This window comes from Dermacentor silvarum, chromosome 3 (assembly GCF_013339745.2).
Source record: "Dermacentor silvarum isolate Dsil-2018 chromosome 3, BIME_Dsil_1.4, whole genome shotgun sequence".
In the NCBI taxonomy this organism is placed as follows: domain Eukaryota; kingdom Metazoa; phylum Arthropoda; class Arachnida; order Ixodida; family Ixodidae; genus Dermacentor; species Dermacentor silvarum.
In genome coordinates, this window is record NC_051156.1 from 178,237,900 (window position 1) to 178,255,915 (window position 18,016).

Here is an 18,016-nt window from a genome sequence, read left to right on the forward strand (position 1 = left end):
TTGCTGTTCTCGGCGCACTGAAGCCAGAACACTCACAAAAAAGGTGCGGGATCGTCTCTTAACAACCGGGAAGCCTACACCTGTGACGACGCAGCCGATTCTCCTTCCCTGTTTTTTGTCAAGTCACATGTCGCAGTCCTACAAGTGGCACACCATTTCTGTCAGCTGTGAAACTCCAGCTGCTTATTGCTAGTATTTACTCCCCGTTCCTTCCATTAAAAATAAACATGCCAGCGATGTCTTACAATTATTCGTCCTTTTGCCATATTTGTAGGAGATATATGCGCTCATGCAGGTATTACGTGAAATACCGAATGAAGCTCACTCGGTCGTGAGGACCTGTAAAGTAAGGCTGGTGATCTTCGATAACGTGGCAATAATTTGCTCAGTTGTAAACAACATTCCCACTGAACTAAACCTGTTAGGTGCCTTACATCCTCACAATGTTTCTGTTGGATGCGCACGTACTTGAGTACACATCACAGGTTTGTGGCAGCCTTCAATGTAACGGCGTTTTTAAGATCATTTCGCACAGAAGGCGGTTTAGGCGCCGAACAAGGGGGCGATCATTCACCAAATGACGTTTTTTTCCAACACGCAAGCAACGCTTTAAAAAAGGAGTCAGGGGTTGTGCTCCTGTCACAAGGTCGCTAAATACGTTTTACCTTCAAACGTGCGACGCAGTAGTGATAAGGTTATGTGACAAGGACAGGCGCAACGGCCGCTGGTATGTTAGCAGCAATAGTCATCCACGTTACGCTGCAATGTTATCTTTTATTCCCATTACCCCCTTTCCCCAGCACAGGGTAGTCAGCCGGTCTGAGAATTGGCTAACCTTCCTGCCTTTCCGTCTATTCTTCCCTCCTCCACAGGCTTTCGCCGCTGCCGTTTAAAAGGCAATGTCAGTGTCCACACAGCAACGTTGAGACTCCCTATCGACATAATAGCAACCTACATTATTCACGGAGGGAATTTCGGCTTCCTGCTTTCTCTGACCGCCATGATCCGCTATGTCACCGCCGCTCTTCTCATCGGTCTGTCTTTTGGACAGCGCCAAGACTTTGCGTTTCAAGACTGCGGTGAGCGCACTGTCGTTTGCTTCCACCTTAATGCCCATGTACTTCTAGTTTCAAACGTCCAGAGGCAATTATGGGGGCAACTATTACAATGGTATTCACGGCAGACGAATAATTTAGGAAAGTAAGAGCACACGCAGAGAGTGAAGACGCACTGTCTTTCACGCTCTCCTTATTCACTCTGCCTGTCTATTACTTTTTTAAACCATCGGTACGCTGTAAATTTTACCATTGTAATTAACTTCTCTCGCCTGAACTTCCATATTGTAGGCTTCTATTAAATTAACCCGCCGTGGTTGCTCAGTGGCTATGGTGTTGAGTTGCTAAGCACGAGGTCGCGGGATCGAATCCCGGCCACGGCGGCCGCATTTCGATGGGGGCGAAATGCGAAAACACCCGTGTACTTAGATTTAGGTGCACGTTAAAGAACCCCAGGTGGTCCAAATTTCCGGAGTCCCCCACTACGGCATGCCTCCTAATGATATCGTGGTTTTGGCACGTAAAACCCCATCATTTAATTTTTCTATTAAATGAAATTATGGGGGTTTACGTGCCACAACCACGATATGATTATGAGGCATGCATAGTGGGAGACTCCGGAATAATTTGGACGACTTGGCGTTCTTTAACGTGCACTTAAATATAGATACACGAGTGTTTTTGCATTTCGACCCCATCGAAATGTGGCCGCAGTGGCCGGGATTCGATCCCGCGACCTCGTGCTTAGCAACTCAACACCATAGTCACTAAACAACCACGGCGGGTATACGCCCCTATTACAGTACCTGCGCTGCTTTGTATGTCTTCTTCAGTACTAGTTGCAAGCGCTTCAAAGGTACAACTATTTAAGAAGACTACTGTTACTGTCAAGCATTTTGAAGCACCATTGAAATTAACTGCCCAGTGGCCTAAAATCAATTCCGGTCATGCGTGGAGGGGTGATAAAATATTCAGCGTAGCCAGTGCATATACGTTAATTGATAATTGATGTAAAGAGACTAAAAAACAACCCGGGGCCTTCAGTCGGTTTCCGGTTCAAAAATAGAAAAATAATGTGGCCTAATTTCTTACTTTACATATTTAAAGGAGGCTCGTTTCACGCCTGCCTAATTAATTTTTGCGATTTATTAGTTTGGTAATCAAAAACCTTACGTATTCTTTCATGCAGCATAAACATATGGCGGTGGCAATTGTGTTGTAAAGATTGTACAGCAAGTTGAAATATATACCCGTAACTGTGGGCCAATTCCTTCGACACATGTGAGTAAATATATGTGTGGGCTTTTTCCCGACCTCTAGTACTCCGTGGTATATCGTCCTCTCATTGGCGCAACAGCGTGAATTTTACCTGCCATTGCATATGTTCCTTACTGTATAAAAGTTTGAAAGCTGTATAGCCTATGAAATATCAAGTAACGCCCAAATTCGTTCACGGTAAATCCTATAGTACAGAACGTTAGGTCAGTTGAAATCATTTTGTGCTCTCGGTTACGTTGATATAACTCACAAAAGCAATATTACCGACGAAACAAAGAAAAGTGAAAGGGTACCGATCATTGATCATTCGCTTCGCACTTATTCTGCGTTGTTTACAGGCCGGTATAATCTCATCAAAGCTCGCTAGCTGCTCCCCTTTGCGTCTTCGATATAGTTATTTATTGCGACAGCTGCGCCGTGCTCCACTTGAATAATACCTGCTAAAGGTTTAGTCAAGCAGCGCGTTTCCATTATCTGGGTTTAGCTAAAAGTATAGTAAGGATTTCTAACGGTAGTTTACCAATTACTTAAGTCCTGGCGTATTTCGATTTCTCGTGATTCAAGGAAGATTTGCCACAGCTGGCGAATTTGGGGTGTTTAAATGACTGTATTACAGTAGTACAGTATGAAGGCAGGAGATGTCTAGTTATGGATGATGGTCCTTCAGAAAAACGGGGGGAAAAGAAAGAACAGAGAAATAAACGCAGCAACCGATTTCTGCTGGCTTAAGTTTCTCGCTCGTTTTTTGTCAATGTCGGCAATAACTTGCGTACTGTAAACAAGTTATTTTTCTGATAGTAAGTCAGGCCCCAAAGTAGATGTACCTACTTATAATATAAAATATTTCGCAAGATAGATTGTAGTGCAGCACTTCGGTGTTTCGTAAACGTCCGCACCTTGACGCACTCGCAGGAAGTTGATACACTTACCTTTTTGCTGGCGTATGACGGTATATGAATTTGCAGGTAGCAAGGCAGAAATTCAAGTGGCCCAGATCGAACCGTGCGACTCCGACCCGTGCATACTCAAGCGCGGTTCTACAAGCAAGATCCACTTTTCAATCATCGCCGGTAAGTTTATACGACTAGAGAATGCGCTTGCTAAGGTATCGTGTCGTATATGTCATATTTGTTCTCGATATTCACACCCGTGCACGCGCTGCGTGGAAAAAAAAATTGTTTGATGCGACACTACCAGTTCGGGGGGAGCAGCATGAAGAGGAAATAGAATGCGACGAGGCGGTCATTTGTTCTTCGTCTCTGGAATTTAAAATCTGAAATCTGAAATTTGCTCCAAGCTCGTTAATTTAGCAATAATCCTGAGACGAGCACCACCAGAACTAAAATGTACATTGGCATTAGATGTTGCTTTGTCCCGCAGCACGTAAGGAAAGCTTTTAAAAAAAAGCTTATGCATAGGACGCCCATGTATAGCGCTGCGTATTTTGGAGGTTGTCACTGGATTTCTGGCAAGTGTACATGGCCTCAGAATGAGAGGCTGCAGTACCGCACTTGATTAAAGTGGCCTAAATTTATTAAACCACAAAGTTAAGTAGTAAACTTTAGTTAATAATATACGTCACTTCGTGCGTAACACGAATGTTTTTACGGCCGCTGCCACGAAATATTACTGTGTTACTAAAAACTCTCCTAATTAACTCTAATGCACATTCTTGAAATGATTCGGTCGGTGGGCGGCGTCCATATTAAATTGCGGAGCTGCAAATACGAAGATTTTCTGGCTGTTGCGCTCTCGGTAGAGTCATAGTGACGTTTATCAGTGCCAACCGCGTTTGCAGAACTATTACGGTATTTTAACAACGGCCCTAACGATTGGGTCTCATTGTTGGCGACACTTCTTCCGTATTATTTGTGTCATGGTATTACCATAGGTATTACCAGAATCTTTTGAGGCTACCTACTTTACTGTATACTATATAGTATAATGGTGTGTGTATTAAAAATATCAAACATAAGACGTATAATGTACAGTCATATTGTAATGACGCTGAAGAACCAGTCCGTACCAAAAGTGGAAGCCACGAATGGAACTCTTTATTGAGAGAACTTGTGTGGGGGAAAAAAAAAGTGCACTGAAGTACAACGCTAGCGGTGAGCACAATCCTCGGTTGTCGAAATCAGATTAGATAAGGCACTTCTGTTACAGAATCTGTGCCAACATTCGATAATCTTCGGACACTGCATGCGCGTCTTGAGCCGAGAGGGAAATTGATAAAAGCGACAATCGAGTGAAATACGTTCACCGTCAAAAAGCGAAACAATGTAAGGGTCATATGTATACATGAATAATACTCTATGCATTATACTACGTATTGAGTGGCCATCGGCAGTGTGTCCACGCAGGTCAGGGACTCTTAGGAAATATTAAGGAGTCGAAACAGCTAGGACATTTTTTCATAAAAATTAATTGTCTTCTTCTCATTTCTTCGCGCTAGAAATTATTCTTCTTTCTGTGGTTTTACGTGCCAAAACCAGTTCTGATTATGAGGCACGCCGTAGTGGAGGGCTCCGGATCAATTTTGACCGCCAGGGGTTCTTTAACGTGCACTACAACGCAAGCACACGGGCGTTTTAGGGGCGAAGCTCCTTAAAGCGGCACCCGTTCGTCCCTCGTCGTAGTCGTAGTGCGTAACCAGTCTTACGCTTTGACCTGCAACGTGGTGCCGGTGGGAGATTTCTCCTGTGCGTTGTTGAACAATAAAAAATTCGCAGCGTGCGCGTTAACTAAAAGCCGAATTCTTCTGTCTCTCATTCCCCATTAGCAGCCATTGGCATGTTCCAGTAGAAAACGTTAGTAGAAGTAGAAGTGTAAGTGTTAGCTAAAAGCAGACTTCTGCTGTCTCTCATTCCCAGTAGCAGCCATTGTTTACCTCCAAGGTAGTGCCTGGTGAGATTTTATGAATTGCTTAATAGATGGCGTTGTGTGTCCGTATATGTATGTATACCCATATATACATATATATGTATACGTATAGTATAACCGGAAGCCGACTTCCGCTTCCGGTTCCACTTCCGGTTCCGCTTCCGGTTCCGCTTCCGGTTCCGGAAGCCAGGTTCCAGCTTCCGGAGAACGCTTCCGGCGTTTTATGAAAAAAAAAATTCCGAAAGTTGTGTCCGTAGCGCGGAATCAAACCAGGGACCCCTCGCTTCCGAACGCGCGGCGCTAACCACTACGCCACGAAGCGCACATAGACAGACACACGCACCACGATGGCAATAAATACCCAACATTAACGAAAGGCCGCGTTTCTAGCGCGTTTCTAACGCGTTTGTGCTAGCGCGTTAGGGCCCGTGTAAGAAGCTGGTGTAAGACGCTGTGGCCTCTCCGCCTTACCTTCAACGCGTTTCGAACGCGCTGCCCAAGGCGGTGGCAAGTTCAAGTCGAGGAGCGTTTATGAATACGAGGGGTATACTCTCTCAGCAGTCATGTGATGGCGTCGGCAAACGCGGTGCACGTTCCGGCATGTGTAAATGGCTGCGTAAGACGCTGTGGCCGCTCCCCCTTACTAGAGAGTACTGCACGTTTCTAACGCGTTTGTGCTAGCGTCCCCTTAAGCGGGAGATCCGATGATTCCCTCCGGAGCTTCGCCCACTCATCATCATTCACCCCGTGGATATGCTGTGATTTTTTTACATTTCGCCTCCATTGAAATGCGGCCGCCGCGGCCGCGATTCGATCCCGCGATTTCGTGCTCAGCAGCGCTACGCCTTAGCTGACTGAGCCACCGCGGCGGGTCGCTAGAAATTGAGCCGCAAGCTTTGTGCGAAGTAGTTTCAGTACTGACGATCATGTGATGACGTTGAAGTGATGAACAAATATTTCGATTGAAAATTTTCGCTTGCAGCCAGAGCCACTGCGGAGGTTAATATGAGGACATATCTTTGAAAACTACATAGAGGAGCGAAATCTTCCAGTTGAGAAACGTTGTCCAAATGCATTGGACTAGTATCGGATTTCAGTTATTTCCAAACAATAATTTAGAAACAATGTTTAGTGTACCGCGCTGGACTGTAACATATCTCGGAAGACGCGTCGTGTATACGTATTTTTTTTTTACAGTGAAGCTATACATGGCTTCCCCCCCCCCCCCCCCCAAACTTTCTGTGTCCGCGCGTGTACACCGTAATTTCGACAAAAAATTGTCGTCTCCAGATTTATGGTAATTTTAAGTTTCCGTGTAACAGAATTATGTTTCCTCGCATGTTCAAATTACAATCCGATGCTATAGCGTTTGCAGGTTGTGTGCAAGTAGGTTGTGGATAGTAGTTTTATTCGGCCTATAATCTTGTAAACATAGGCACACTAACTAAATTAACAAGCGTGGTGTCACGCGCGCACAAGCAAACATGAACGCATCTCACTCGATGACCGCGGAAACTCGCTGTCGGAACGCTGGAGTGAGTCAGCGCGCCAGCAGCAGCGAGCGAATTGAGCTTCGTGCCGGCGCTAGCATCAACGCGATCTTAGCCGCGAAAACACAGGGAGGGCGGATTGTGCTCCCGCCGCAGATAACTTTCAAGATACAGCCGCGCGGGCGGCCACTCGCGGCGCAGAAGACTGCGTACTTCCTTCCCGCTTCCAGCCCTTGCGTGCGCGAGCCGCGATTGCCGGCTCACCGTCGCATGTTTTCACTCGCACATACAGCGTACTGCGCGCGGCGACGAATTTATCGCCCGTGGACTTTATACGGAACCTCACGGCGACGGCGACGGCAGAAATGCGCCTGGGCCAGTATTTTGTAGCGATGCGTTTCCGATGCTAATGCCTTTTCGCGCTTTTCGCGCTTTTCGCGCTTGGTCAGTGTTCGGAACGATGGTGTGCTCACGTTATCAACCGGATCAGCCGGCCGTTAGCGGTGGATGGTAAGACTAGCATAAAATAAAGCATAACACATCGTTACAATATACCTGCCCTGGAGTGTCCATATAATCGTTATCGCAATAAAATTGCATTTAGAACGCGCAAACACTACCACATAACGAGTGAAAGAAAGAAAGACGCAACATCCTCAACGAAGGCGAGTCATTGCATAAAATCGTCCTTAGCATTGCGAGCACATGTCCGTACGGAAGTCTTCTACTGCACTGAAAGATGTTCATCAAGGCTACTAACTGACCATGATCCAAGTATCCCTGCAAGGGACAATGGGCGATTGCCCCGAGCCTTAAGTTCGAAGCGCAGGTGTTGCCATTGCGTATGTGGGGTAATCCAGCAACACGGTGACGCTGTGTCCTCGTCCGCAACTCGACACTAACACGACGCGGAGCTTGCACGATGGATTTTAAGGAGAAAGTGCTCTGTGTAGGGCCACACCAAGAAGTAAGCCAAGAGACATGGTTCCCACAATTCGCGGTACCGTAGCATATTGACCGAAATTCTGCCCAGGGTATTACGGCATACAAAATTGATCTCTAGAACTCTTCATTAAGCCATGCTGCAGATGATCTTCTCGCTGAGAGTTTTCGCAATATGTATCCAACCTCTCTGCTGAACAGGGGAACGGTGTATTCTTCAACATGTTCGTGCTCATGCTTTGCCAGTTCGTCCGCTCGTTAATTTCCAATTATGCCAGTACGACTGGGAACCCACTGAAAGGAAATTTCGTGACAGCGAGTTCCCGCAACGCGTGTCAGCTCTGCAATGCTTACGATTACTTAGCGTGTCCACGTTTTTGCCTAAACCTCGCAAAGCAGCTCAAGTGCAGACTGTGACTCCGCGCGAACTACCCATTTATCTGGATACTGACTTGTCGCATCAAGCTTGTTACTTCCAAATTGAGTACAGTCCTGCCGTTGTTCCTAGTTTAACTAGAAGCTTTGAAAATGTATACTGAATCATAGCCTCCTATATTTCCTTTAAATGCCAGCCCAGTGACGTCAAAAGCGGGCGTCACTGAGAGGCCGTCACTTTCGCAGTAGTTGGTCAGTTTATGGGGGCATGATTAAGGTTGCTGTAACTATCTTTCCTGGCAAGTGATCGCACGTCATGCGAAATGCAACGATCTTGCCAATCGGGCACGGAGTGGCAGCAGCGCCCAGCTAAAGTTGTCCACGCTCTAGCAATATAGGTTATTAAACGACTGGGAATTGGGGGCCCCGCAGTGGAACAATGATTCCCGTGTAATGCAGATCGACTTGACAGGCATTGAAAAGTATAGGATTCTGTGACTGAGCCTTCGTTTCCTCCCTGTTTTCATGTGTCATACTAGCTTCGTAGTTGGTTTTCCCCGTCTCCCGGCGAACTAATAAGGCGCCTTGTTTTTATTTGGTGCAAATAACGGGCACGTTATGGGTAATGTGTAGGCGAAGTTCAAGATGTTCTGTTCGGTTCTGTTATACAGAGAGGTGAAGAGTAAGTCGGCTGTCTATGTTATGCATCAAAAATATAGGAATATATCACAATACTAAAACAAATAAATAAATAAAAAATGAAATAAATATGATAAGTCTAATAACATTGCAACGGAATGTTCACTGATGATGATCTGAGTGCTGATTTGCTGTCAGTACAAATGACCCAATGACTGGCGTCTGTTTTTTCGTAGATAAACTTCACTGCTTCAAAAATAGCATGTGTGGGCTAATTGCAACCTTTGAGAAAAAATAAAAACTTAAATAAAGAAATAAAGAAAGAAAAATACGTATGCAAGAGCTCCGGAGCATTACGAGTGTGTTTCACGAGCGGCGCAATATTTAGCCCGCTGCCTTGGCATAACATAAATGCCATTTCTGTTTTGTTCTGCCTGTGTTGGCATTCCCTCCTCCTTGATCGCATTGTCCGCCTCTCGGTGGCAGTTGTCATGCTACAAACCAAAATGAAACTTTACAAAAATGTGTGGAAAACTATGGCAAATCAGCATGCGCAGTTACATACGTCTCCATCAACTACAACATTGCAAAAAAAAAAGTTCTTAGGCAAGTGTTTCGAAAGTGTCAGTGCCTTTATTCGCAGAGTCCTAAATGAACTGTACTTGACACTAAGTTCGAATTAGATGGAAATGAGGGATATGGTAAGTATTACGTGGCGAATGCTTTAACATTCCTGGCCTAGTTAGAAACGTTGCAAGTAATACTGTACCCTTGTTCTTTCATTGTTTTCATGCCTTATACGAGGTTTGTATAGTTGGTTTCCGCGGTGTAATCGAACATGGCTGTAATCGAACTCCTGCCTGTTCTGGGCGCCTTACCTTATGTTGCTCTTCCTTACGCACAGACCAAGACAGCGATACGGTAGTCCTTGACGCCAGGTTCAAGATGTTCGGCATGATGATGCCAATCCCGGGGCTGGAGAAGGACTTGTGCAAAAGCCTAGTGCAGTGTCCCATTGTCAAGGGAGAAGAGTACGGCGGCACGATGGAAGTGTCGATCCCCTTCTTCGCGCCCTCCGTGAGTTGATTTCTTAATACGCGTTTCTTTTCTTTTTTTTTTTTCCTAGTGTGAGCAGGAAGCAAAATAAAATGCTTTGAGCGTGGGTGCCAGTCTGCAACAACATTCGCGACCATCACGCGAATAACATTGCAGTTGCTTTAAGCGGAGTTCCGGCATAAAATAAGTGTGCTAATATTCCTGAGGTCCTTCGGCGCGCCTTTAATAATTTGAGGACACTGCTGCTGCGTGGTGTGTGACAAACAACCTAAAACTGCAACTCTGGCTGAAGATGTTAGCCTGGTTGCAGGCACCACATGGTGCAGCATGCCGGCTGAAGCGTGCCGTAACACACAGATCGTGAGCACAGACAAGACACGAAAACACGTTTACATGTAAGAAAATCTTTACATCAGATTTTTTTTTCAGGGATACAATGAATGTCCACAAATGGAAGGAAACTGCCTACAGCTCTTCATTTCAGTTTACTGTTGACAAATGTGGCTTCTACCAAACGTACCGGCTACAAAATTAGCTTATTTAAGAGCCGCTCCCTTTACATAGACACGAATTGCAGTAAATTTTCACGCATTTTAAAGCAACGAAATATCCCTCAAACTTCGGCAGGCGACACGCGGGACTATACAGTTATCACGCGCGGGCACTGAGCACCACGCGGGGAAAACCACGGGAACTTGAGCACGAGTTCCACAACACGGGGATTGGCCAACAAACATAAAGCCCACTTTGCCTCACAATGTTGCCAGAAGAGCTCCCGCCGTAGTTCTATTGGTAGAGCGTTACACGCATAGATCATAAGATGAGAATTTGGCTCCTACCGGCGGCAAGTTGCTTTTCTGTCCGGCCCTTTTTTTTTCTTTTTTTTTTTTGCCCCGTATTTTTTAGGCCATTCGCAATTACTACCATTTCATCTAGATTGTCCTAGTAAAAGCTGTTTTTGTTCACCTATACCATATTGATGAAGATGTAACATCATGTGGTTGAAATGCTTAAGAAAATTGATGGCACGAACATGCTTAAAGCATGTGCTCGGAAGCGTAGAGAGAAAAGCAACTACGCACTCTGTGTAGAACAGAGCGAGCAGTGGTTCACAGAAAGACGGTTCTCGCAGAGCGCACATTCGTTTGTCTACAAACTGATGGAGAGGAAAAGGGAAGTAACAAGAATAAGGAAATATCATCCTCACGATTCTCATCTTTTAAATCTTACCTTAGAATTTATCTTCTACAATAAATTCTGCCGTTTCCTTCTGTACATTAAATTTCGTTAATATATTTTGCGCACTAAATTAACATTCATATGTGAACTTTTTGTTAGATGTGTTTTACGTTTTGTTATCCCCAAGAACGGCATTTATGCTTTTGATTGCTTGTTAGTTTCTTCATTGATGTTGCTGGCGTTTAGTTACCCTCAATAACACTTGTTGTGTATGCTAATTTTCTATTAGTTCTTTTTCTTTGTAAAGCCTGTTGAGAGTCATGGCGCAGTCTTTCATCAGTGCTCGAAACCACTCGCGAGATGAGGATGCACTAAATAAGTGGCAGCACTTGGAGTAGCAGAACTCTAGTCCTTTGCGGACAGCACCTTACACGATGTGTGTTTTCTTTCCAACTTCTCCCTGTAGATGAAAAGTACGGTCCAACTCAAGATAGTCGGCGACGATGGTGTGAGCGTCTGCATCAGGACGAATGTCGTCACTCAGTGAACACAAAAAGTGCTCGTTCTTCGCACGAAGTGGGATGCCGTACCAAAGTCTCGACAGAAAGGAATCGACAGCGACGTGTAGTGGCAGCTTTCGTTGCTGTTTTTACGAATTTTTGCTTAGTCTCTTCATATAAGGCACCACCGCATGGGCTGAATATTCAGCTATAATAATTATCATCGTGGGCGTCCTCGCCAGTTATAATAAAAATCCTCGCGCGAGACCATGCCCCGTTTACAGGAGACCTCCGGGATAATATGCACCTAAGACAATCCGGTGAACTTAGCAGCAACCACAAAAAAAGAGAAAGAAATGACCGTAAATTGCATTGGATCGAGGCGCACTGCTAGAGAGACAGCGGAGCTGATGGGCACCTAGCGAGTCCTGGCTTTTGGGCTAGACTAAGCACTACCAAGTCATCCCTAGCATTTTCCAGAATTTATTGATTATTGATCGATTATCGATGATTATCGATTAGCTATTGATTGGCTATCGATTGGCTATCGCAAGGTATTGGCCACGTATTTGGGCTAGGCTAAGCACTACTAAGTCATCCCCAGCACTTTCCGGAAGTAATTGATTATTGATCGATTATCGATTAGCCTATTTATTGGCTATCGATTGGCTATCGATGACTGACTAAGATTAAGTAGTCCCAACCATGCTTACCTAGACTTATCCAGGCTCAGCTTCGCTAGTTCACAGGGGTATGCGCCAATGCGCTTTGACCCTTTCTGCACTGCCGCCAGGATCGGCCCAGATTTTCTGTTGACGACAGACAGATTACGCTCGGCATAAACAGCTCCGCTGTTAAAAAAAAAAAAAAGAAAAAAAAACAGCTAATTCGCGGTTCTCCACGGTAGCAAAGTGAAAAGTTATGCGAAAGCGCATACGTGGTAGGGTTGCCAACATTCCGGAATTTAACGGGACAGTCCCGACTTTTGAGTCTAATTCCCGACTCCCGACTTTACCAAATCGTAACGGCCATTTTTTTTTTCTCTCTACCGTATAACTATCATTTTTTTAAATATCTGACAGCTCGGTTGCAGATTCTTCTCTTTTGTGTTCTGTTGCACTGTCATAAGCGTAAAGGCGGTTTCGTTGTTGTCATGGTTCTATAGTTCTGTTGCAGACCTTACAGTTCACAGTACCTCTATCTATATTGGTAGCCATGTTAGAGAGGCAGCTACTGTACCTTTCTTGGTCTAAATCACGACATCGTAAGACGAGAAATCCACGGAACATTGCTGCGTGTGCAGACTGCTGCTCCTAGCTGCCACTGATAGGGTCGGTCGTCGCACGCCTCCCCCCGTTTCCGCCGTCTCGACTTCGTCCACTCTAGAGTTGGCAGCCATAATACACGGCGATGTAGATGTACACACACACAAAACTATGTTACACCATTCCTTACGTGCACAGTTTTTCTCCCGGTCTGAAAAACGTCGTGCCGCGCTACGAGGTTAGAACAGCGTTCGATTGCGCCAAACAAGCTATCCAATTTGTGCCTGCGTGCTGGAAAAGAAAGCGAAGCTTTAGGTTATGATTCTAACGAAGCCGGTTGTGGAAAAATGAGTTTCCTATAAAAATTACTAGATAGAACTACGGTACTAGTGCCTACAGGACTTGCAAGCATGACGGTTCAGCCATCACGAAAACGATGGGCATTGCATGAATTTGCCTAAACTTCGTCCTTCTGGTTTCAAACGCTTTCTGACTTTGCAAATTGGTCATTTTCAACAAAATATTGCCGTTATAAGTGCAACAATTCGCAATGATTGCGCGTTCGGTCATCACTTATCGCCTTGCTGCGCGTAAGAAAAATATATGTCGCAAGAATGTTCGAAGACACAGGTACGAAGATTGCGCAAATTCACGCACTGAGCATCATTCTCATGGTATAGCTGAAAAAAATATACTCAGGGAGCATTGTCTGTCCGTGCAGTGTCTTGCATATGCCCACTTGGCCGTACACTGCAGGACGTCTTATCGCAGAAATGTGTTCACCAACAACCGCATCCCAGCGAGAGACAGCTAGTAGCCAAGTTAACCGAGAAATAATTGAAGCCTTTCAAACATAAAAGTTGGGACAAGCATAATTAAGTCTCCATTTTGCTGGCGAAAAAATAATATGTTTATATATATAGCAGAACTCGCTGGACCACCTAAAAGAAAAATTCGCCTGATGATTAATACTACCTCAGTATATGATTTCTTATTTTCTTGTTGTTTCAGTGTCTAGTGGCGCTTGAAGATATGTTTTCCTATATTTTTTTGAGGACTTCAATAAAAAATACCAGTTGAGAGTTGCACACGTGTCGTCCGTGTCTTTTCGTGCGTCTCTGTGTTTTTCACGCACTCTTACACCATGAAGCAAGTCAAAGTGCCTCTGAAGCTTTTTTCTGCCCTTCGACTCAAGTACGATGTATATTTCATATAACCCATCCAGCCTCGTCAACAACTGAGCAGCCAGCAGCGATTAATGTTGCACTAAAATACGTGCAAGAGGAGTTAACCGCATTGAAAATTGCCATCTTTACGGACTCCCGCGCTGCCCTCAGCAGATCACAACGCAGTCAGATTGATTGTGCAGTTGTGCGCAGCATTGCTGACTCTGCAAACAAAATTGCATCAAGTGGGGTATCTCTCGTTGCCCAATGGATACCTTCACACGTAGGGATCGTCGGAAATATAGAGGCTCACCGGCTGACTTCAACTTGCGCTCATAACGACTGTGCCTGCCCTGAAACTTTGTACAAGCTTGATGAGGCTCGTCTGCTGATTCATCGCCGCCTACTAAGCAGCATCCAGACCAGCGCGTCGCAAGTGGAACGTTCCCGCCCCGTGTTCACGGTCGAGGCTTGCCTCATCGCGCTAGAGCGCAAGTATACTCAAGCTAAGGGTTGGCTGTGTGAACGTGTGCGAACGTTTATACAGACAAGGACGTGTGGCCAGTACATCGTGTAGGCCTTGCGGTTGTTGCGAGACACTTCAGCACCTGATATTGCGCAGCGCATGTCGCTAATGAGGGACTATCATCTCCTTGGCCTGCGGTGTAAGAACACAGGACCACTAGCATGCTTCCGTGTTCATGTGACTCGCGTGGTCTAGCGGGACTAACGTGGTCCCGTGTTCTTTCTTTAGTCCCTGTCTTGTTACGCTAGTAATCATGTCTTGTTATCCTTAAGGTGCTCCCAATGTACGTACAATTTCGAGAATCCTCCAGCATATGTTTCTTGACAAAAACTTTATTTACAGAAAGTTTAATTTTGACGCACTAAGTAAGTCGCAAACGGCAAGCGCTTTAGTGTCCCAGAAAGCATGGGAATAAACCTAAATTAACACAAATCTGAACATTTTCTACGGTGCCTCCTAAATATTTAAAACTTTAAAAGGTATCGCAATATTTCGCCGGAAGTACATTTTCACTAGCCCAATAGTTCCAAAACAACGCTCTATTGAATGCCCCGTAGCAATGTAAGAAGTACAATTACTATAACTTTGGTTATTTCCCTAAACGCACCTAAATACCCCGCACTCATCTATTTTTCTCCGCATATCGCCCTTAATATGCCCAGTATCACCTTTAAACTTAATTGTGTCTAGATTAATTGGTTCTCTTCACTAATTTTCTTTCATATTTAGAGCAGACGTTTTTCACCGCCGCTTGTAGAAACGAGCGGCTACTCTGTGAAAAGAATTTAGACTATATGGATTATCTGTAGACTGCTTGTACTCTTTTTTGCCTTCATATAGACTTGTGCATTTGACTATGCAATGTACCTACTGTCATGATGAGGTGACGGTGAAAAACCAAACAGTGCGGAACTGTGATTGCCGAATCTAGCTCTATTGGAGAACTTGTGGCCAGAAAAACAAGTAATGCTCAGAACACAGTGATAGCGGCATGCCCGCAGGGGTTGCTTAGTGGTTATGGCGTTGGGCTGCTAAGCACGAGGTCGCGGGATCGAATTCCTGCCACGGCGACCACATTTCGATGGGGGCGAAACACCCGTGTACTTAGATTTAGGTGCACCTTAAAAAACACCAGGTGGTTCAAATTATTCCGGAGTCCCCCACTACGGCGTGTCTCATAATCAGATGAAGGCTTTGGCACGTAAAACACCACAATTTAATTTAATGATAGCGGCGAGCACTATGGTCGGTCGTCTAAATGTGACCTACATGCGAAGTCTGTCGGCCATTCATACATGACCCATCGTACATTCCAGCGTAATCGCTTACGCTCGCGTACATCCCAGAATGTACACCACTATTCGCTTAGCGCACGCAATCTGATTAGGCAAGATTCTTACGTCATATAATCAGCGACAGGATTCCAGAAAATTTCGATACATGAACGCTCTTTATGCGCCGAGCGATAACTTGAAACAGTTGTTCGCCGATGACGAACCGCGACCGGAAAAAGATAATGTACGCACGTCAATACACTCTCTATCGGTAAAAGTAGCTGATTATTGGGGAGGTTGAACGTCCCACGAAGGACACCTCAAGCCTCAAGGGCTTGTAGAGACGACGTGGTGGAAGGGTCTCGTGGAAGTCCCTCTGATCACCTGGAGTTCTTCAACGTGCGCCTGTAAAGATAAACGAAAGTTATTACAAGTATCTTTAATTTGATCCATTGTAGTTCATAGAAGTTCGAGCGGGCTGTTTGCAAGATGCCCGTGGAAGAGAAGGAAATAACATGATCAAAAGAAAGAAAGAAAGAAAAAAAACCACGAATAAGAGCAAAACATCATGCCTATCTATTTGCACCTGTAAGGGGCCCTCAATCCAAAGGTCCTGTGGTTTCGCTGCCTCCCGAATCTGCCCCACCAGCTGCTGCTGGTGAGGAGGCAGTCGCTTGAGGTGAGCTCCGCTCAGTCGCATACTGTGGGCAGATCAGATGGAGGGGGCATGATGAATATCTCCGGAGAAGAACACACGCAGCAGTCGGAATTATCCCTATGACCAATTTTTTTTTTTTTGTTAATGTGTATATGCCCCACCAAGGCTCAGTCGACGTAGCAGTGCCTCTTGGCCTCGTCGAACACTAATAGGCCCTGAAATATTAAGCCTGCGTCGAGTTTGTGCAGGCGTCCGTGGCGAAAGCTTGGATCTGTGCAATTCCCTTCTAAGGCAATTCTTGCCGAATGAAAGAAGGGCGCTAATATCAGTATGTGAAGACGCGAGTCTTATGAAGATGCCGTTGGTGTGCGCCTGTTTCCAGCATCGGTTCTTCACATTGCCTGCTACTACACAATTACTTTGAACCCTCTGCAGCGTGACTATGTGTCCTCTATAAGACACTTCACTGCTTTAGTGCGAGCAAGGTTGCAGCGAGAAAGTGCGACACTGGCTTTTGCACGATGAATTAAAACGTGGCAACCAATAACAGTTAGAGGGCAGACTATAGCATCTGTCACTCACCACGCATTTTCAAGTGCTTCAAACGATCATAACTTATCGTGGTATTTGCAAGTTTCAGTGCTGAGGAAAACGTTTGATAACTTTCCGTTTACAAGGCACATGGCTGGACAAGGTTAGACGATCGTTTCTACAACTCTACGAGGCCCTCCTTGTCGGGCAGCTCATATACAGCGCGTCCGTCCTTTTTGGTATCAGGACATCTGTTTTACGTACGCTAGAAAGCGCTCAGGCTCGAGTGCTACGAATATGTATGGGTCTACCTGGCTCACAGTCGCACTAGCACACACCTGCCCAGCATGATTCTTTGCCGGTGCTACAACTACTTTATAGTTATACGAACCAAATCCAAAGTAGATATGAACAGCTGGTCACCGACGTTATGATGGAGTGCTAAATATACTATTGTTTAAGAGAGAACTCTCCCTTGACTCTACTGCTTGTCTAGAGTGAAGGCAAAAAGAAAATTGGCAGTTTCACGCATCAGCAGTGATGCGATAGCTGGCGCAATATTACGCAAAGTAAATCTTGCACTATGTCGTGCGGTATCGGTTGGAGCAAACATTCGCAGGTTCGCGCGAGTGATGTCCCATCCAGAAGAAAAGGAAAACTTTTTGTCATAGATACCTCTAGGCCTAGTCGTCTTCGATTGTGTAGGTGGTGCTCTCCGATGGTAGATAAGTAGAGTTACTGTATACGCTCCCTACAGAGTAAGGAGTCTATGCAGTAACTCTATTATAGATAAGCAGAGAGGCATGACCTATTTCTCCTCTTTCATATTGTGCCGTTCACTTCTTACCATTGGCTTCATTTATATTAATTCACGTCGGTACTGGTTCATAGCTAACATGCAGAGTGCAGCGTCAGCCAATCATTTTCACTCAAGATGCCAGGCACAGTATTGTTTTGGCGCAATACTTTAATCTGCTGCATCGGCTGTGGGGCTGAGATGTAGAAACGAATCTTCAAGTGGTGATCTGCGAGTCCAGATTTCAAATCCTGGCGGGGAACTGCGATTTTGTTTCATAAAATTGTCTAAGACACTTCGGGATTTCAGCACCGCACACCGGCGGGCACCGGCGGACATCAAAACGACTAGGCGAGTGAGCTCATAACAGCTATCGCTCTAATAAATGGCGAAATGACAAAGG

General features: G+C 45.3%; 2 protein-coding genes across 2 annotated transcripts in view; both read left to right on the forward strand.

Annotated features, from left to right (window-relative positions):
- Positions 1-18,016, forward strand: part of LOC119446147 (mite group 2 allergen-like Ixo r 2) — a 145,264-nt gene that overhangs the window by 11,492 nt on the left and 115,756 nt on the right. The window lies entirely within an intron of this gene.
- Positions 932-11,774, forward strand: LOC119444135 (mite group 2 allergen-like Ixo r 2). Its single transcript, XM_037708605.2, has 4 exons — positions 932-1,079; positions 3,299-3,403; positions 9,567-9,739; positions 11,364-11,774. The coding sequence occupies exons 1-4, from the start codon at positions 1,001-1,003 to the stop codon at positions 11,442-11,444; spliced, it is 438 nt and encodes a 145-aa protein (XP_037564533.1). The 5' UTR covers positions 932-1,000; the 3' UTR covers positions 11,445-11,774.

What these genes read in the sequence shown, in the direction of transcription:
- LOC119444135 (XM_037708605.2), top strand. Translation starts at nt 1,001, where the DNA reads ATGATCCGCTATGTCACCGCCGCTCTTCTCATCGGTCTGTCTTTTGGA. An exon ending in CTTTGCGTTTCAAGACTGCG is followed by an intron (nt 1,080 to 3,298) that starts GTGAGCGCACTG and finishes ATGAATTTGCAG; the next exon opens with GTAGCAAGGCAGAAATTCAA. An exon ending in TCCCCTTCTTCGCGCCCTCC is followed by an intron (nt 9,740 to 11,363) that starts GTGAGTTGATTT and finishes TTCTCCCTGTAG; the next exon opens with ATGAAAAGTACGGTCCAACT.